Source organism: Oncorhynchus nerka, linkage group LG22 (assembly GCF_034236695.1).
Source record: "Oncorhynchus nerka isolate Pitt River linkage group LG22, Oner_Uvic_2.0, whole genome shotgun sequence".
Lineage (NCBI taxonomy): Eukaryota > Metazoa > Chordata > Actinopteri > Salmoniformes > Salmonidae > Oncorhynchus > Oncorhynchus nerka.
Window position 1 is genome coordinate 27,320,512 of NC_088417.1, and position 21,294 is coordinate 27,341,805.

General features: G+C 42.4%; 1 protein-coding gene across 1 annotated transcript in view; it reads right to left on the minus strand.

Moving 5' to 3' along the window:
* The window catches only part of LOC115105060 (dihydropyrimidine dehydrogenase [NADP(+)]-like), a 206,812-nt gene that overhangs the window by 16,126 nt on the left and 169,392 nt on the right, over positions 1–21,294 (minus strand). The window contains exons 19-20 of the mRNA XM_065006803.1: positions 14,723–14,865; positions 612–791 (exon numbers count right to left, since the gene is read on the minus strand). Coding sequence (XP_064862875.1) covers positions 612–791; positions 14,723–14,865 — 323 coding nt within the window. The remainder of the gene's footprint in view (positions 1–611; positions 792–14,722; positions 14,866–21,294) is intronic.

Genomic DNA, 21,294 nt, shown 5'->3' on the forward strand with positions numbered 1-21,294 from the left:
TTTTTGAATTTGAATTTATAGTATCTAAGCTATTCATCATAGGCATGTCTGGCCATTTATATTAGTGCCAGAACCAGTGACTAAAGCACCTGCTCTTAGCCAAGTTATTATAGGAGGGGATTTCAGACAAAGCCGCCTCTTTTGATTCAAATCTGATATTAAACCATTCCTCAGAAGGTTGATCTGTGAGCTCCTTCAGTGAGTCAGATCCTGGTAGCTGGAAGACAAAACAGCAGCCTTGAAATCAGCTGTAGCTCTGAATAGAACAGAGCACTTAACATTCAGTGTGGACAATGCAGTAATTGCAATGTGATAATGTCCAGGCTGCCACCAATAGTGTGATGTAAATACACAGGTACAGATGTGTCACAGTAATACTAGTAAATGCAGTAACTAAAAGCCTGCATGTCATCTGCTGTTGAAATGATGATGTCTGGTTTATAATGGATGGTTAAAGGGACCAAGACCAAGAGGACCAAGCTGATAATAGGACCAAGTAAATGGAGGGGTGCAGGAGTAGCGAAGGGGAAGTGCAGTCACAGTGCAATGCTAATGGGTAAGTGTGTACATGTAGATTGAGCTAATGGTTGGATTAGCTGTCAATCACTCACCTTGCCCACCAGTTCCTCCAGTCGCGGGACAGGTTTGCCCTTCTGGTGGCGCAATGTGGGAGGTGATTGGCCATCCCAGTCCTGTAGCTCCTCGATGCTCTTCAGGTAGAGCAGGGTCTTTAGACCCAGGCAGTAGTCCTCGATCAGAGTGAAGTCCTGGTTCTGCACCGCGCTGCACACCTAGTGGCGGAAAATCGCACATGCACGCACACACGCATATAAGCACGCACACAAAACACACACACACAAACACTAATGATGTTATTAGTTACCAGTGAAAAGCATGAACTGACACACACCCTATAAATGTTCATAGCGGTGCTGACTAGTGGACAATCAACTGTATGAAAATATACAAAGAAAGTTAAACACTATATATGCTCTATATAAACTCCATAACCAATGTTTGGGCAACCGTTATACTAACTTGGGCACACAGTGCAAAGTACATAAATATGTAATTCGGAATTACATAACACAGAGTATTGAATTCCCCCATACTCTAGTACAGAGTTTCCCAAACCTGGTCCTGGGGCCCTCGCACTACACGGCTGATGCAAATCATTCAAGCTTGATGATAAGTTGGCTATTTGAATCAGCTGTGTAGTGCTAGAGCAAAAAACTAAACGTGCACACAGAGGAAGCCCATGAGCGAGTTTGGGTCCAAGCCAGCGTTTTATAGGTCTCAGATACCACACTACCTACACACTGCTTACAGTCTCCACTCATTTACAATGAAATCCAACTATTTAATTAAAGGTTAGTCAGATGGAATAAGGCTGATCACGGCAGCAGTCAGTTAGAGCAGAGTGGTGAAAGGCAGGCGTGTAGTAAAACTCCTGGGTGAGCCCCATTCACAAGGTTTATCCTCTCTTTCCTTCCTTCAGCAAAGAGAGAGACTATCTGATCCGCATCACACACTGGGAAACCTTGTCTTTGTGCATCTGTCTGTCTCCACTACTTCATTTTGACAGAAGCCACGGTGCCACGGTGAGTCTTAGAGCAGCCGGAGAGATAAGACGACGTGCTTATCAGACACCGCCATCTATGAGCTGAGCTGAGCTGACATCGCCCTGCACTGATCTGACTGAGAACAACTCCAGGATTAAAATGAGGCCGAGTACTGAACCTAGGGGAACACCACATAAAACAGACCAGACTGAGGTCGGGGCCTGTTTTCACAAAGCGTCTCAGAGTATCAGTGCTGATTAGGATCAGGTCCTTCTTGTCCGTATACTCTTAATCATCATGATCGAAAAGACAAAACTGATCCTAGATCAGCACTACTACTTGAGATGCTTGGGTTAGGTTAGTGGGGCGAGGTTTTGTCAATGTTGTTTTACATTGCTCTGAGATAGTCATAACAAATTATTTCTAGAGGGGGAAATGAACGTGAATCTGTTCTGCTGTGTCATTTGTGTATTACAAAAAGTAAATTCACCAGCGACTGGCCCCATGTTGTGAAAATTAAGGCATTTATTCTCTCAAGCTTTGGCTCAGAGATATGCTTTCATTAGGATTCTGATTTGCATAGCGCTGCTTGTTAAAATAAAAAAAAGCTGGTTGTTGCCTGCCCCTATATGCCCTGCTCCAACTAAATAACACAGAATACATTTCTGATCAGGATGTCTACATCATTCCAACAAATAGTATTGGGGGAAAACAACTGTGGACATGCATTAGATTTCAGTGATTCACAGGGGAAATATGTCAGTTATTAGGACTATACACTACTCATTCTAGGAGGTAAAGACACAACATGTACAGAGCCTTCAGAAAGTATTCACAACCCTTGACCTTTTCCACATTTTGCTGATTAAATTGAGATGTATTGTCACTGGCCTACAAACAATACCCCATAATGTAAAAATAATGGTTTCAGACATTTTTACAAATTCATAAAAAATGTCAAGTTTACATTTCTTGAGTCCAAAAATATTCAACCAATTTGTTATGGCAATTCTAAATAGTTTCAGGAGTAAATACAGTGGGGCAAAAAAGTATTTAGTCAGCCAAATTGTGCAAGTTCTCCCACTTAAAAATATGAGAGAGGCCTGTAATTTTCATCATAGGTACACTTCAACTATGACAGACAAAATGAGAAGAAAAAAATCACATTGTAGGATTTGTAATGAATTTATTTGCAAATTATGGTGGAAAATAAGTATTTGGTCAATAACAAAAGTTTATCTCAATACTTTGTTATATACCCTTTGTTGGCAATGACAGAGGTCAAATGTTTTCTGTAAGTCTTCACACACTGTTGCTGTTTTTTTGGCCCATTCCTCCATGTAGATCTCCTCTAGAGCAGTGATGTTTTGGGGCTGTTGCTGGGCAACACATACTTTCAACTCCCTCCAAAGATTTTCTATGGGGTTGAGATCTGGAGACTGGCTAGGCCACTCCAGGACCTTGAAATGCTTCTTACGAAGCCACTCCTTCGTTGCCCTGCCGGTGTGTTTGGGATCATTGTCATGCTGAAAGACCCAGCCACGTTTCATCTTCAATGCCCTTGCTGATGGAAGGAGGTTTTCACTCAAAATCTCACGATATATGGCCCCATTAATTATTTCCTTTACACAGATCAGTCGTCCTGGTCCCTTTGCAGAAAAACAGCCCCAAAGCATGATGTTTCCACCCCCATGCTTCACAGTAGGTATGGTGTTCTTTGGATGCAACTCAGCATTCTTTGTCCTCCAAACACGACGAGTTGAGTTTTTACCAAAAAGTTATATTTTGGTTTCATCTGACCATATGACATTCTCCCAATCTTCTTCTGGATCATCCAAATGCTCTCTAGCAAACTTCAGACGGGCCTGGACAAGTACTGGCTTAAGCAGGGGGACATGTCTGGCACTGCAGGATTTGAGTCCCTGGCGGCGTAGTGTGTTACTGATAGTAGGCTTTGTTACTTTGGTCCCAGCTCTCTGCAGGTCATTCACTAGGTTCCCCCGTGTGGTTCTGGGATTTTTGCTCACCGTTCTTGTGATCATTTTGACCCCATGGGGTGAGATCTTGCGTGGAGCCCCAGATTGAGGGAGATTATTAGTGGTCTTGTATGTCTTCCATTTCCTAATAATTGCTCCCACAGTTGATTTCTTCAAACCAAGCTGCTTACCTATTGCAGATTCAGTCTTCCCAGCCTGGTGCAGGTCTACAATTTTGTTTCTGGTGTCCTTTGACAGCTCTTTGGTCTTGGCCATAGTGGAGTTTGGAGTGTGACTGTTTGAGGTTGTGGACAGGTGTCTTTTATACTGATAACAAGTTGAAACAGGTGCCATTAATACAGGTAACGAGTAGAGGGCAGAGGAGCCTCTTAAAGAAGAAGTTACAGATCTGTAAGAGCCAGAAATCTTGCTTGTTTGTAGGTGGATTTTTGAAATCATTTTGGTGGCTGACTAAATACTTTTTGCCCCACTGTATGTTTTTAACAAGTTACATAATAAGTTGCATGGACTCACTCTGTGTGCAATAATAGTGTTTAACATGATTTTTGAATGATTACCTCATCTCTGTACCCCACACGTACAATTATCTATAAAGGTCCCTCAGTCGAGGGACTTCAAATTTCAAACACAGATTCAACCACAAAGACCAGGAAGGTCTAATGCCTCGCAAAGAAAGGCACCTGGTAGATGAACAACAACAAAAAAGCAAACATTGAATATCCCTTTGAGCATGGTAAAGTTATTCATTACACTTTGGATGGTGTATCAATACACCCAGTACAAAGATAAAGGTGTTCAATTCCATATCAGTTGCCAGAGAGGAAGGAAACCGCCCAGGGATTTCACCATGAGGCCAATGGTAACTAAAACAGTTAAGAGTTTAACGGCTACGAAAGGAAAACAATTAGGATGGAGCAACTAGGGCTGTGGCGGTCCCGAAATTACATCAGCCGGTGAGTGTCAAGCAAATAACTTCTCGGTCTCACGGTAATTGACCGTTAATTAACATAAACACATTTAGCATCTCCTGGCTTACACACATAGCCTACAAGCCATTTAAAAAAGTATAATACATCCACGTAACATAGCCTACACCTTCACAATAAATCCATTATGTACTTTAGACAGGTCTAAAGTAGCATGATATGATGAAAATGTAGACTATTTCAGAAGAACAGAATAGCATACTCTGAGTTGTCCTTAGGTCCTGATCTGGCTATGCAATATGGCTGTGGGCTACACTAGTTCATTTAGCAGACAAGATTTGCTTATAATTCTGTGGCATTACATTATATTATGTAATAGTATGATGAATACAATTGAACAAAGCTAAATAAAACATAAACATTTTCTCCAAACGATTTGAGGGAGTGCTCACATGCGGCTATTCTGTGTTGAGCGGTTAACAAGGAAACAGGTACTCCTATATAGTTCATTTAGAGTTATTAATGTAACTTTAGGTGTTCTGCAAATGTTGGGCTACATGTTTTGATTTTGAATACATTGTAAGGCTGAGACTCTAATGATGATTTGAAAAAAAGTGGCTTGAAAAGGCAAGAGCTCTGCTTTTTTTTGTTGCAGGATGTGCACACTCCAATAGTCTCTCATTCACAATTTGACAAGCACTTGATAATGCCTCGAATTTCACAACGGCATCCCCTTTGTGGGCGTAATGCACCCTAAAAAAAAATCCATGCCTTTTGCAGCCCGGAGTGATGCGTTGTGCCCTTCTCCCTGAGTGTGCTGTGCAATCCGATGAGTCTCTCACTCATACAGCTCTCCGTCACGTGATTGGGTCTTCCTCACAGGCTACAAGTTCAGACAGACACATTGGAGATGCAACTGTGCGTGTCCTTATCCAATTCCGAGGTGCATATTGGATGAACTGTCCACATTTACTTTTTGTCAGCCAACAAGATGAGTAGGCCTAACGAACAGCAAAAGCACTAGTCAATCTACTCTCCCCCATAGTACAAAAGTCAGCCTATTTTATTCTGTGCGACAAATAAATATTACAAACAGTCTGGGACAGTTGTGGAATGCGATAGATCCCAAATTAATACTAGCATCATCAAAAACGTTTTATGCAATGTGGCTGATGCAACACATTAGAACTTTTAGCTTAAAATGTTGATAAAGTATTAGGCTATTTCTTCACATTATAAACGCGGCAATGCGCACATGGTATTAGGCTATAAGCGCAAATGGTGCATTGTTATGGTTAAAATGATCTTCCCTAAACTTGAAACTCACACGCTGCTTATAAACTCAGCAAAAAAAGAAACATCCTCTGACTGTCAACTGCGTTGATTTTCAGCAAACGTAACATGTGTAAATATTTGTATGAACATAACAAGATTCAACAACTGATACATAAACTGAACAAGTTCCACAGACATGTGACTAACAGAAATTGAATAATGTGTCCCTAAACAAAGGAGGGGGGGGGTCAAAATCAAAAGTAACAGTCAGGATCTGGTGTGGCCACCAGCTGCATTAAGTACTACAGTGCATCTCCTCCTCATGAACTGCACCAAATTTGCCAGTTCTTGCTGTGAGATATTACCCCACTCTTCCACCAAGGCACCTGCAAGTTCCCAGACATTTCTGGGGGGGAATGGCCCTAGCCCTCACCCTCCAATCCAACAGGTGCTAGACATGCTCAATGGGATGGAGATCCGGGCTCTTCGCTGGCCATGGCAGAACACGAACATTCCTGTCTTGCAGGAAATCACGCACAGAACGAGCAGTATGGCTGGTGGCATTGTCATGCTAGAGGGTCATGTCAGGATGAGCCTGTAGGAAGGGTACCACATGAGGGTGGAGGATGTCTTCCCTGTATAACGCACAGCGTTGCCTGCAATAACCATACTGGGAGTGTCCTAACTTTTCATAACTGTGACCTTAAATGCCTACAGTCTGTAAGCTGTTAGTGTCTTAACGACCGTTCCACAGGTGCAAGTTCATTAATTGTTTATGGTTCATTGAACATGCATGAGAAACAGTGTTTAAACCCTTTACAATAAAGATCTGTGAAGTTATTTGGATTTTTATGAATTATCTTTGAAAGGCAGGGTCCTGAGAAAGGAACATTTCTTTTCTATGCCAGTTAGGCTCTACACCCCATGTAAAGCGGATTAATGTGCTTTTGGCCACTTTAATTGTGAATCAAACCTTTTTAAAACACATAGGCCTATGGGCTAGGCTTCTTATGCTGGACATCCTTCACAAGTGACAATATATCATTCAAGTGACAGGCTAATATTGTCACCCATCAGAGAATTCTTGATTTAATCTCGTCTTTACATAATACTAAATAATATGTGTGTGACATTTGTTTGGATTTAGAATGGACCATTATCATGCACCTGTATGGAAACAGAGGCAGTGGGAAAAAATACATGTCATCTATGCACTTAAATAGTGAATGGAGGACGCTTTTCACCGTGGTTCATTTTCATGCCAGCCAGGTAGGCTATACTCCTGTTGTAAATACAATCAATGTGCTTAACAGCCTTTAGAAATGTTGCGCAACATGGGCTATCATGAAGTGTTTGATTAGCTTTTCAAACACATTTGCATTTATGTCAGAGTTATTACAGGGACAGTAGAGTGCTGAGTAGCAGGCAGTTATCAAGTTTGGTAGGCTACCATTGACCAGCAGCAGCATCAGAGCTTGGAGAAGCTGAATTACCGTGACTAAGCGGTCATGTGGAATTTGACTGCCTTTAAGACACCTGTTCGCCTGTGTGGCGGTAATACAGTCACCGCAGCAGCCCTAGGATCAACAATGTTGTAGTTACTCCACAATACTAACTTAATTGACAGAGTGAAAAGAACAAGCCTGAACAGAATACAAATATTCCAAAACATGCATCCTGTTTACAACAAGCCACTAAAGTAATACCGCAAAAAAATGTGCCAAAGCAATTCACTTTTTGTCCTGAATACAAAGTGTTATGTTTGAGGCAAATCCAATACAACACATTTCTGAGTACCACTCTCCATATATTCAAGCATAGTGGTGGTTACATCATGTTATGGGTATGCTTGTAATCGTTAAGGACTGGGGATAAAAAATAAACTGAAAGAAGATAAGCAAAGGCAAAATCCTAGATGAAAACCTGGTTCAGTTTGCTTTCAATTCACCTTTCAGCTGGACAATAACCTAAAACACAAGGCCAAATTTACATTGAAGTTGCTTACCAAGAAGACAGTGAATGTTCCAGAGTGGCCGAGTAACTGTTTATACTACTTTAATATCTATGGCAAAACCTGAAAATGCTTGTCTAGCAATGATCAACAACCAATTTGACAGTGCTTGAAGAATTTTGAAAGGGGCAAATGTTGCAAAATCCAGGTGAGGAATGCTCTTAGAGACCCAGAAAGACTCAGCTGAAATTGCTACTAAAGGTGATTCTAACATGTATTGACTCAGGGGGTTGAATACTTATCTAATCAAGATATTTTTGTGCTTAGATTTTTCATAAATCTTTTACAAGTGTTAGAATTGTTCTTACACTTTGAAAATTACACAGCATGTTGTGTAGATCATTATCCAACAATTACAATTTTAATCCCACTTTGAAACAACAAAAATGTGGAAAAAGTGAAGGGGTGTGATTACTTTCCAAATGCACTGTATATCTCTGATCAAAAAGAAGTGAAAAATATGCAAATGCTTGTTGTTGGAGGAGAGGTGGTGGTGAAGGAAAACTAAAACATGGGGCTGGAAACGTGTTGTTGTGTGCTCTTCCGCCACCTTACTTTACATCAGAGGGAAATAGAGCAGGTCTCTCCTGAGAAAAACACGTGTTAAATACTGCCCGTCCACCCACGGAGGAGAGAGCCGTCAGCAGAAATCTGAGGACAGTCTTCTTTATGAGAGCCATTAGAGAGTAAATATGAATCACATTCTATTAAATAGCTAGGTACAGCAGTTTACCATACTGTCATGTACTGTAGCAAGTATTCTCTTATCAGTCCACATGTAAAGGCTGATTGGTCAAATATGGTCAGAAAATACATTAATGTAGGCATGAGCAAGCGCACACCAAACACACACACTGCACATTATATTATCACAGAATATGTTCTGACTAGACCCACTCCAATTTGCTTACCGCCCCAATAGGTCCACAGACGAAGCAATCGCAACCACAATGCACACTTCCCTAACCCATCTGGACAAGAGGAATACCTATGTGAGAATGCTGTTCATCGACTACAGCTCAGCATTTAACACCATAGTACCCTCCAAACTCGTCATCAAGCTCGAGACGTTGGGTCTCGAGCCCGCCCTGTGCAACTGGGTACTGGACTTCCTGACGGGCCTCCCCCAGGTGGTGAGGGTAGGTAACAACATCTCTACCCCACTAATCCTCAACACTGGGGCCCCACAAGGGTGCATTATGAGCCCTCTCCTGTACTCCCTGTTCACCCACGACTGCGTGGCCATGCACGCCTCCAACTCAATCATCAAGTTTGCAGACAATACTAGTGGTAGGCTTGATTACCAACAATGACGAGACGGCCTACAGGGAGGAGGTGAGGGCCCTCGGAGTGTGGTGTCAGGAAAATAACCTCACACTCAACGTCAACAAAACAAAGGAGATGATCGTGGACTTCAGGAAACAGCAGAATATAGAATACACTTAATATAATGTTTACATACCCTACATTACTCATCTCATATGTATATACTGTACTCGATACCATCTACTGCATCTTGCCTATGCCGTTCTCATTCACTCATTCATATATCTTCATCCCTTTACACTTGTGTGTATAAGGTAGTTGTTGTGAATTGTTAGGTTAGATTACTCGTTGGTTATTACTGTGTGTGTGTGCGCGTGTGCGTGTGTAGGAGAATGTCCATTAGTGCTTTTCATTTTGCTCAGAACATCAAAGTATGTGATGTCCTCGCGTGCTGCATTTAGCGTTAATGTAGCCGACTGCTGAAATAAATCGAAGTGAGAATTTCTAAGTAGTTTTCAGGCAATTGAGACAGCAGGTCCTTTTTATCTGCTCTGAAAACTGGGGGCTACGCATTGATTTCAACTCCTTCTGAGATCTGAAATGCTTTTAGATTCCCTGCTCTCCCTCTCGACCTCTCCCTCTTTCTCTTTTTGTCCCTCTCTTTCTCTCTGACGCTGTCAGCTCTTTTATTCCCGATGATAGAATCCTGGCATTTAGTACAACAGCGTCTTCACCAAAAGAAAGATCGATTCATTCAGCTTTCAAATGCTACAATGACTATGGATGAACCAACCTCAGTGCTTTTGATTTCAGCTCCTATGTCTGATACTTAGATCCTAACCACTGATATTTAGTCTTGATCTTCAGGTAAAAGAGAAACCAAGTCTGGGGGGGAAAGTAAATACATTTTTACAAGTCAATGAATATGAGCAATTTCCAGTAGAGTTCAGTTAGGGGTTGTGGTGAGGTGGACAGAAACGTAACCTTTCCTCTGAAGAGTTGAATAGTTTGCATGTTGAATGGACTGCTATTCCTTTGACTCACGCTGGCAACGTTTGGATGTTTTCAAAAGGTACTATTACAAATTCCTGATGTTTACTGGGCTCAAACAACAAGTCATGTTAGCTACTTGACAATGGGTCTTTCATGGCAGTACAGAACTGTTGACGTGGACCAACGACAAGGGGAATGGTCACCCTGGGTCATTAAAATCGAACTAGTTGGTTATCAGTGAAATATAGCTCCATTTCCTTCTAAAGACATGTCAATAAAATAACTGTCTGAATCTCCATCACTGGCCAGATCACCATAACAAAGCAGCAACTTCACAATTCAATCAAAATTATGAAAAACAACTGCGATAACTGGGATAGCACATTGCTACTTTATAACATTGATCAGATGTAAATTGGGCTTTTATTAAAGACCAAGGTAATCACTTATTGCATTGAGGACAAGAAGGTGATGAATACAAATCATTAAAATCCAGACGGAAAATATTTACACACGAAGCAACCTACTATCGCACAGTCAACTCTAGTCATTTAGTAAGTTCACCATTCGGCGATTCTCACTGTTAAACATCGCACAGTGTTCAACACAATGGCTCTTGCATGTTATGGACCTTATTCACATCGTAATGGTGCAGTAAAGGGCATATGAGAAAAAGGAATATTGCACACATGTAGTAGAGAAGGGGAGAGAGAACCCCCCAGGGTCATTGCAAATGAATGTTTTTGTGAATGAATTAACTAAGAAGTATCGATTTACAAGTGAATCTCATCAACCCCTGACTACAGTATGTGAATTCATGAGGATATATTTCAGCCATGCAGCATTTTTGGATTTTTCCTTCTCAAAGCTTTAACGTCTGTCAAATAATGGTTTACAAAACTTCTTTAAAAAAAAAGAAAAGTAGATTCACTGGGTTTTCACTGACCTGGCTTCTCAGTTAAGGTTTTCTTAACAAACATTACTATACTATCTATCGAGAAATCAATTAAAACGATGTGTCTAAGTCTCCATAACAAAAGCCTGACCTTGAAGCACTGCTCTCATCATGTGTTGTCAATGACAAGCATACTTTCAAGGCTTCCCTTTGCAACAACTTCTTTATGAAATCTTCAAGACCAAGAAGCAATGATGGGTCTATGAGAGACGGGCAACTCCTGAATGGACTTCATCACATTGTTTGTTCTGAGAAGAATGTGTCTGATGCATCTCAGAACCAATCATGGTCTATTTCAGACAACACAGTATGTCTCTCTTCCTGTACTACATACAGTACAATCCACAGAGCCCACAGCAGTGATTCTCACATTCAACACCCACCATCGTTCTTCAGTCTTCAACTTCCGAGTGACAAGACGTGCTGATTGTAACCGCCAGGTATTACAACATATTGTTTTAGACCCATTCTGTATTCAATGCCTTCACACTGCTAATTTCCTTGGCGATTCATATTAATTTGCTACTGTGTGTGCAGATACCATCTGTTTGTTGTATGTCTGACAAAACCAGACAAATACAGATCCACACAGCCTTTTGATAAATGTGTTCAGGCAATGGGAAAGACGTCATTGGAATTTCTTTTGGACTGAAATATGTCTGTATGTGTATGATTCCATTTAGGCCAAAATTACAAACACCTCTGTGCTATCCCCCTCACACGAAGAAAAAAAAACCCAAGCATCTCTTAACCACAGAAAGTCACCCAAACTTATCCGAAGCTAACTTATAATCCATCCATTAAACTGTATAATTACAACGACAAACTTGTATTCTCTTTTATCAAGGTAAAAAGCATACAAATGAATGAAATTTCAAATGATGATTGAATCGTGCTCAATGGAATACAAATGAAGGCTTTTCAAAAGACAGAACACTTCTCCCTAAATAGATGGCATTCTGATTTCATCGAGAGCGTTATTTTTTTTTATTCCGTAATTAACTTTTCCCATTAATTCAGTGGGAGGAATCTCTGGTTGCATGCGCTGAGACTCCTCAGATCCCCTGTGTTAAGATTTGACAGCGCAGGTGGAGGGGTGGTATTACCAAAATATTAAATCATCTAGAAAGAGAAAACCATAAAGAGTGGATGCATTTATTCACAGATTGTGATTCAATTTGCATGCTGATTCTGTTGCTGATTACTCCCTAGGCACGAACCACTGAAGGAAGTTAAATGAACAGTGAAGTTAAAAACCCACTTTCCCAATTTAAATATCAAAAGTTGAGGGAATATTCAAGTAATAAAGTTGAAGAAAGGAATTATTGGCCTTGGTCTGTATACTGCCATAGTGACACAATGTGGCTAGCAGTGTGTTTTGAGGCTTGATAACATGATCAAACAGACCGATATAACAGCTACACGACAACACAAACCAAACCAGTGAAACACATGTAAATACACACAGCAGATGGAGTATTGAATGCAACCAATGATTTTCACAGCCAGCGGCCCAGCTTGAGGTAAAGTATACTTAACAGTACAGTTTGTCAAGTCTGAATCTGCTAACTAGTAAAAAACAATACAGCTATATGTTTTATTGTCATATACACCAGATACAGTTTACATACACTTAGGATGGAGTCATTAAAACTCGTTTTTCAAACACTCCACAAATTTCTTGTTAAACTATAGTTTTGGCAAGTCGGTTAGGACATCTACTTCGTGGATGACACAAGTCATTTTTCGAACAATTGTTTACTGACAGATTATTTCACTGTATCACAATTCCAGTGGGTCAGAAGTTTACATACACTAAGTTGACTGTGCCTTTAAACAGCTTGGAAAATTCCTGATAATGATGTCATGGCTTTAGAAGCTTCTGATAGGCTAATTGACATCATTTGAGTCAAATGGAGGTGAACCTGTGGATGTATTTCAAGGTCTACCTTCAAACTCAGTGCCTCTTTGCTTGACAGCATGGAAATATCAAAATAAATCAGCCATCGGTTCATCCTTGGAAGCAATTTCCAAATGCCTGAAGGTACCACGTTCATCTGTACAAACACCATTGGACCACGCAGCCGTCATACCGCTCAGGAAGGAGACACGTTCTGTCTCCTAGAGATGAACGTACTTTGGTGAGAAGTGCAAATCAATCCCAGAACAGCAGCAAAAGACCTTGTGAAGATGCTGGAGGAAACAGGTACAAAAGTATCTATATCCACCTTAAAACCATACCTATATCGACATAACCTGAAAGGCTGCTCAGCAAGGAAGAAGCCACATCTCCAAAACCGCCATAAAAAAGCCAGACTACGATTTGCAACTGCACATGGGGACAATGATCGTACTTTTTGGAGAAATGTACTCTGGTCTGATGAAGCAAAAATAGAACTGTTTGGCTATAATGACCATCGTTATGTTTGGAGGAAAAGGGGGGAGGCTTGCAAACAGAAGAACACCATCCCAACCATGAAGCACGGGGGAGGGGGGCAGCATCATGTTGTGGGGGTGCTTTGCTGCAGGAGGTACTGGTGTACTTCACAAAATAGAGTAATTTTGTGGGTATATTGAAGCAACATCTCAAGACATCAGTTAAAGCTTAAGTTAAAGCTTGGTCGCAAATGGGTCTTCCAAATCGACAATGACCACAAGCATACTTCCAAAGTTGTGGCAAAATGGCTTAAGGACAACAAAGTCAAGGTATTGGAGTGGCCATCACAAAGCCCTGACCTCAATCCTAAAGAAAATGTGTGGGCAGTATTGAAAAAAGTGTACGAGCACGGAGGCCTACAAACCTGACTCAGTTACACCAGCTCTGTCAGGAGGAATTAGCCAAAATTAACTCAACTTATTGTGGGAAGCTTGTGGAAGGCAATTTTAAAGGCAATGCTACCAAATACTACCAAATAATAAATGAGTGTATGTAAACCTCTGACTCACTGGGAATGTGATAAATAAATCACTCTCTACACTGTTATTCTGACATTTCACATTCTTAAAATAAAGTGGTGATCCTAACTGACCTAAGACAGGGAATTTTTACTAGGATTAAATGTCAGGAATTGTGAAAAACTGAGTTTAAATGTATTTTGCTAAGGTGTATGTAAACTTCCGACTTTAACTGTAGCTTCAGTGAAATGTGTTGTTTTACAGGGTCAGTCATGGTAATACAACACGCCTGGAGCAAATTAGTGACCAGTGCTTTGATGGTCACATCAAAGGATTTTTCACCTTGTCGTCTCAGTTATTCCAACCAGTGACCTTTCGATTACTGGCCCAACAGTCTAACCGCTAGGCTACCTGCCACCCCTAGTATAAATGGTATATGGTGAGATGGAGGAGGCCAGATGGCATTGTGTTCGCTGTATCAACAGCATAGATGCCCTAAACAGGGAGAGAGCTGGAGAGATAGAGAATAAAAGAGAGCGCGATAGATAGAGAGAGCGAGAGAAAGATAGGGGTAGAGAGAGAGAGAGAGAAAGAGAGGGGTAGAAAGTGAGATTGAGATAGAGAAAGAAATGGGTAAAAGAAAGAAAGAGAGAGAGAAAGAGAGAGAGAGAAAGAGAAAGAGAGAGAGAGAGAGAGAGAGGGGTAGAGAGAGAAAGAGAGAGAGATGGTTGCAGTGCTGTTACCTGCAGAGGTAAAGACGAGAGAGAAACAGAGAGCGGTGAGAGAGAAGTGGAGAGACAGAAAGAGAGGTAGAGAGAGATAGATGGTTGCAGAGCCGTTACCTGCAGGACAGAAGCTCCAGCATGAAGGAACTGCAGACCAGACTCCGCTGAGTCGATGCCCCCAGTGGCCAGGATGGGAAAGCCAGGCAGGGTTTTGGCGATGGCGGATACAGCACGCAGGGCGATGGGCCGGATGGCGTTTCCTGTAGACAGAAACATAAATGTAGAAACAGTGGCAGAAATCACCATTTACATACATGTATACCTGCGGATGTGTAGGGGCTAGCTAGGGACGGGTCCAATAGTTTTTGTTGATGGACTTGGCTAACGCGTACCGGTATTTTTACTTTTTATTTCACCTTTATTTAACCAGGTAGGGCAGTAAAGAACATGTTCTCATTTACAACTGCGACCTGGCCAAGATAAAGCAAAGCAGTGCGACAAAAACAACACAGAGACACACATAAACAAATGTACAGTCAATAACACAATATAAAATTATATGTACAGTGTGTGCAAATGTAGGAGAGTAGGGAGGTAAGGCAATAAATAGGCCACAGAGGCAAAATAATTACAATTTAGCATTAACACTGGAGTTGTAGATGTGTAGATGATGATGTGCAGGTAGAGATACTGGGGTGCAAAAGAGCAAGAGGGTAAGTAATAATATGGGGATGAGGTAGTTGGGTGTGCTATTTACAGATTGGCTGTGTACAGGTACAGTGATCGGTAAGCTGCTCTGACAGCTGATGCTTAAAGTTAGGGAGGGAGATATAAGACTCCAGCTTCAGAGATTTTTGCAATTCGTTCCAGTCATTGGCTGCAGAGAACAGGAAGGAAAGGCGGCCAAAGAAAGTGTTGGCTTTGGGGATGACCAGTGAAATATACCTGCTGGAGCATGTGCTACAGGTGGGTGTTGCTATGATGACCAGTGAGCTGAGATAAGGCGGGGCTTTACCTAGCAAAGACTTATAGATGACCTGGAGCCAGTGGGTTTGGCGACGAATATGTATGTATGCATACAGGTCGCAGTGGTGGGTAGTATATGGGGCTTTGGTGACAAAACGGATGGCACTGTGATAGACTACATCCAGTTCGCTGAGTAGAGTGTCGGAGGCTATTTTGTAAATGACATCGCCAAAGTCAAGGATCGGTAGGATAGTCAGTTTTACGAGGGTATGTTTGGCAGCATGAATGAAGGAGGCTTTGTTGCGAAATAGGATGCCGATTCTAGATTTTATTTTGGGATTGAAGATGCTTAATGTGAGTCTGGAAGGAGAGTTTATAGTCTAACTGGACACCTAGGTATTTTTTAGTTGTCTACATATTCTAAGTCAGAACCGTCCAGAGAAGTGATGCTAGTCGGGTGGGATGGTGCAGGCAGCAATCGGTTGAAGAGCATGCACTTAGTTTTACAAGCATTTAAAAGCAGTTGGAGGCCACGGAAGGAGTGTTGTATGTTCCAAGATGGCATAGCAGTGGGATGTCTGTTTTGATTGTCCTGTCCCGTCCCGTGTATATATCGTATATATATCGTTTTCTTCGTATATATATATTTCTATTACTTTTAATCTAATTTTCCATCTACGGACTGAACATACTCTCCTGCAACCCGCCTCACCCAATGTGGTACGGATCTCCTATTTTTACACTTTTGAACCGGACCCCCTTCAGAAGCTCGCCAGATAACTAGCTACTTGCTAGTAGTCAGTTAGCCACTGCTAGCAGTCATCACCGTTAACTCGGACATCTGCCAGCCTCAGCCTGGGAAACTCCTGCCAGCCTTCACAGAGCGATATCTACCCAGAGCATATCAGACTGCTTTTCTCTAACACATCTCCGGAGCTAGCCTCAAAATAGGCCCATCTTCCGGTTAGCTGAAGAGATCCTTCAAGCAATTCCTGGGCTTCAATTACCTCTTTTTCCAATTGGCCTGAACCCTTTGCTGCTGACATGGAGCATCGCCAATCCATCACGACTGGTCAGCCAATGTAACCGTCCGAGGAGGTTTCTGTCCCGAAGCAAGCACCAGTTAGGAGCTAGCCTCGAACTAGGCCCATCTTCCGGCTAGCTGAAGAAATCCATCAGATAATTCCTGGGCTTCAATACCTCTTCTGCCAATTGGCCTGGACCCATTGCTGCCGACACGGAGCCCCGCCGATCCATTACAACTGGTCTGCCGACGTAACCGTCCGAGGGGGTTTCAACAGGCTCTCCCATTGCGAGGTCCCCCTGAGGCCCATTTGCTAGCCTGCTGCTATCCCTTGCCTGCTAGCTGTCTGAATCGCCATGCCTCCAGCTCACCGAGCTACTCACTGGACCTTATGATCACTCGGCTACACATGCTTCTCCCTAATGTCAATATGCCTTGTCTATTGCTGTTTTGTCTTATTTCATTGTAGAGCCTCCAGCCCTGCTCAATATGCCATAGCTAGCCCTTATGTTCCACCCCCCAACACATGCGGTGACATCGCCTGGCTTAAATGGTGCCTCTAGAAACCTCTCTCATCATCACTCAATGCCTAGGTTTACCTCCACTGTACTCACATCCTACCATACCCTTGGCTGTACATTATGCCTTGAATCTATAATTCCGTGCCCATAAACCTGCTCCTTTTACTCTCTCTTCCAAACGCACTAGACGACCTATTCTTTTAGAGTTTAGCCGTACTCTTATCCTACTCCTCCTCTGGTGATGTAGAGGTTAACCCCTGCAACCTCAGCATCACTCCCATTCCCCAGGCGCTGTCATTTGTTGACTTCTGTAACTGAAAAAGCATTGGTTTCATGCATGTTAACATCAGAAGCCACCTCCCTTAGTTCACCATAAGTGACAAGAAGACTATAAGCAAGAGGGAAAATAAGAGTGAGGATAGGGAATCAGAAAGGCCTGTATTGCACCAACTGTCTTTTGAAATATGGAGGGAAGTGAATATCTTGTAATTTAATTTATCTTCCCAGGGTATTACATTAATACAGACTGTTACGGGTACTACAGGGTGCCGTTGCAATCTCTCCCTCTCTGTATGTATCTCGCTCTGTATGTCACTCCCCACCTCTCCATCCCTCACTATCGCTCTCTCGGTCTCCCTGCCTCTCTCCTTGTGGCCTAGCATAGCACGGGACATTTTAGTCTCCCCTCCTCATCTCTCACTATCGCTCACTCTCTCCGTGGCCTACCACAGCGCAGGACGTTCCAGTCTCTGGATCTAAATAAGTGTAGACAATGTCTGTCTCTGATCAATGGGAGAAAAGCCTGCCTGCTAAATGAGGTTAAATCTAATGTGATAAACTGCTCCATCTGTCAGTGGATTGGACTGGAGGCTTTAATTCATTCAGGAGGTGGGAGAGACAGGTAAATAAACGAGGGGTGTAACATTAGAAGATGCATGAAGAGCGGAGCTTTCTAGGGCTTTGACAGGCTGGGAGAAGAAGACACTTCTTGTTTTTTCTTTTAGTCAGACTTCTTAATGACAGTATAGGGGTAATTCATGGATATGGTTGTGTTGTTGTCTTCCACGTGTGGCTGACTGATGCCCTTTAATGTGTGCAGGCATCTGTAAATAGCAGAAGTTCAAGCGAGAACTTCATATCTCAAGTTGTGTATGTTAACACAGTCTGCATGATCCTATATGTTTCTATGACTGTATTTATGGTTTCTGAGACCTCTGTCTTTCCATCAACTCTCCTCTGGTAACATCCACCAAATACTGCTGTCCTCTTGTACTGTAGTATCCTCCTCCTGCTCCTTTCCACAACAAACCATAGCTAACCCACTACCTCCTATCCCTTCAAAAACACCCCCATACTTTCACCACAACATTAGATTGCAAATCAATTGTAACAGCCAAATCAGCTCATGTTTGGAGTATATTTGGTTTGGAAGGCTGTTCATGCGAATCTGTAATGAGTTATTGCTATATGCCGTGTCCCAAATTGAACCCTATTCCCTATACAGGGTAGGGGAGCAAAGGGTTACATGTAATCCGTTAGATGTAACTGATTACAAAAAAAACTAACTTAAATCCGTTACCATCAGAAATATTGTAATCAGATTACATATACTTTTGAAAAAATAGATGATTACTTCTAGGACTACTTTTAAATTCAAAATTATTTGTCACCTTTCTGCTTTCTCAAAGACATTCAAATCAGCACTGAAAAAAGGCGAAAGTTTAAGTTTGTTCCACCTGAGCGAGTCTGACCACAAATCAGAGACCAATATGATGACACCAAAGTTGATTGCGGCAAAAGAGCAAAAATAGGCTGTCCACGCTGTCTTCTAATGGTGCTTTGCTGTTGGAATCCAAAGATTATCCAACTTCAATAAAGGCTTGGAGGTAAGAACGACAGCAGTGGTGCAGCCTACGGGAGAAACGGACATCACACTGCTGCTCTCTTAGGTATCCCTTTCACCTGTACTGAACAAAAATATAAATGCAACATGCAACAATTTCAACAATTTTACCGAGTCACAGTTCATATAAGGAAATCAGTCAATTTAATTAAATTCATTAGGCCCTAATTTAATGATTTTACATGACTGGGCAGGGGTGCAGCCGTGGGTGGTCCTGGTACAGCATACAGCACTTTGGAGCCAGGCCCAGCCAATCAGCATTAGTTTTCCCCCATTAAAGGGCGTTATTACAGACAGAAATACTCCTCAGTTTCAGCTGTCCGGGTGGCTGGTCTCAGATGATCCCACAGGTGAAGAAGCCGGACGTGGAGGTCCTGGATTGGCATGGTTACTCGTGGTCTGCGGTTGTGAGGCCGGTTGGACGTACTGCCAAATTCTCTTAAAAGACGTTGCGGCTTATGGTAGAGAGATTAACATTAAATTATCTGCCAACAGTTCTGGTGGACATTCCTGCAGTCAGCATGCTAATTGCACACACCCTCAAAACTTGAGACATCTGTGGCATTGTGTTGTGTGACAAAACTGCACATTGTTGCCTTTTATTGTCCCCAGCACAAGGTGCACCTGTGTAATGACCATGCTGTTTAATCAGCTTCTTGATATGCCACACCTGTCAGGTGGATGGATTATCTTGCCAAAGGAGAAATGTTCACTCACAGGTATGTAAAGAAATGTGTGCACAAAAGAGAAATACGTTTTGTGTGTATGGAAAAATTCTGGGATATTTTCTTTCAGCTCATGAAACATGGGACCAACAATTTATATGTTGCGTTTATATTTTTGTTCAGTACAACTATTTGCGCCTTATGAATTGTGGTTGTTGTGGACAAATTAATGTGTGTGTTTTAACCCAATAATGGTTGAATTCCATACTGTCACTTGTCCACTCAAGCTTAACATTGTTGTCATCTATCGCACACCAGGTGCCCTGGGAAAGTTCCTCAATGAGCTCGACACCTTGATTAGCTAATTTCTTGACGATGGCTCACCACTCTTCATACTTGACGACTTCAACCTCGGTCTTCCATTAATTTCTTTCCAACTCTCTCTTTACCCTCCTCACCATTTCCCAATCCCCTACAACTCACAAGGCAGGCAATATGCTTTACCTCATCTTTACTCGAGGCTGTTCCCCTACTAATTTCACTGCAACCCCCCTCCAGGTCTCTGATCACTACTTTGTTTAATTTTCTGTCTTCTTTCCTCCAACCCTAGTCACTCAGCCCCTACTCAGATGGTCATGCGCAGTCACAATCTTCTCTCTCCCTCCCACTACTCCTCTTATATCCTATCATCGCTCCCTTCTGCTAAATCCTTCTCCCTCCTGTCTCCTGATTCTGTCTTTTCGACCCTACTCTCCTCCCTTTCCGCATCCTATGACTCACACTGTCCGGTTTGTTCCCGGCCCGGCTCGACCCTCCCCTCCTGCTCGTTGGCTGAGTGACTCATTGAGAGCTGCGGGCAGCTGAGCGATAATGGAGGGAAACTAAACTTTCAGAGGACCTATCATCCTTTCACTCCCTCCTTTCTGCCTTCTCTTCATCTGTATCCACTGCTAAAGCCACTTATTATCACTGTAAGTGTCAAGCTTCTGTCTCTAACCCTAAGAAAGTATTTTCCACCTTCTGCCTCTAACCCTAGGAAAGTCTTTTCCACCTTCTGCCTCTAACCCTAGGAAAGTCTTTTCCACCTTCTGCCTCTAACCCTAGGAAAGTCTTTTCCACCTTCTGCCTCTAACCCTAGGAAAGTCTTTTCCACCTTCTGCCTCTAACCCCAGGAAAGTCTTTTCCACCTTCTGCCTCTAACCCTAGGAAAGTCTTTTCCACCTTCTGCCTCTAACCCTAGGAAAGTCTTTTCCACCTTCTGCCTCTAACCCTAGGAAAGTCTTTTCCACCTTCTGCCTCTAACCCTAGGAAAGTCTTTTCCACTTCTGCCTCTAACCCTAGGAAAGTCTTTTCCACCTTCTGCCTCTAACCCTAGGAAAGTCTTTTCCACCTTCTGCCTCTAACCCTAGGAAAGTCTTTTCCACCTTCTGCCTCTAACCCTAGGAAAGTCTTTTCCACCTTCTGCCTCTAACCCTAGGAAAGTCTTTTCCACCTTCTGCCTCTAACCCTAGGAAAGTCTTTTCCACCTTCTGCCTCTAACCCTAGGAAAGTCTTTTCCACTTTCTGCCTCTAACCCTAGGAAAGTCTTTTCCACCTTCTGCCTCTAACCC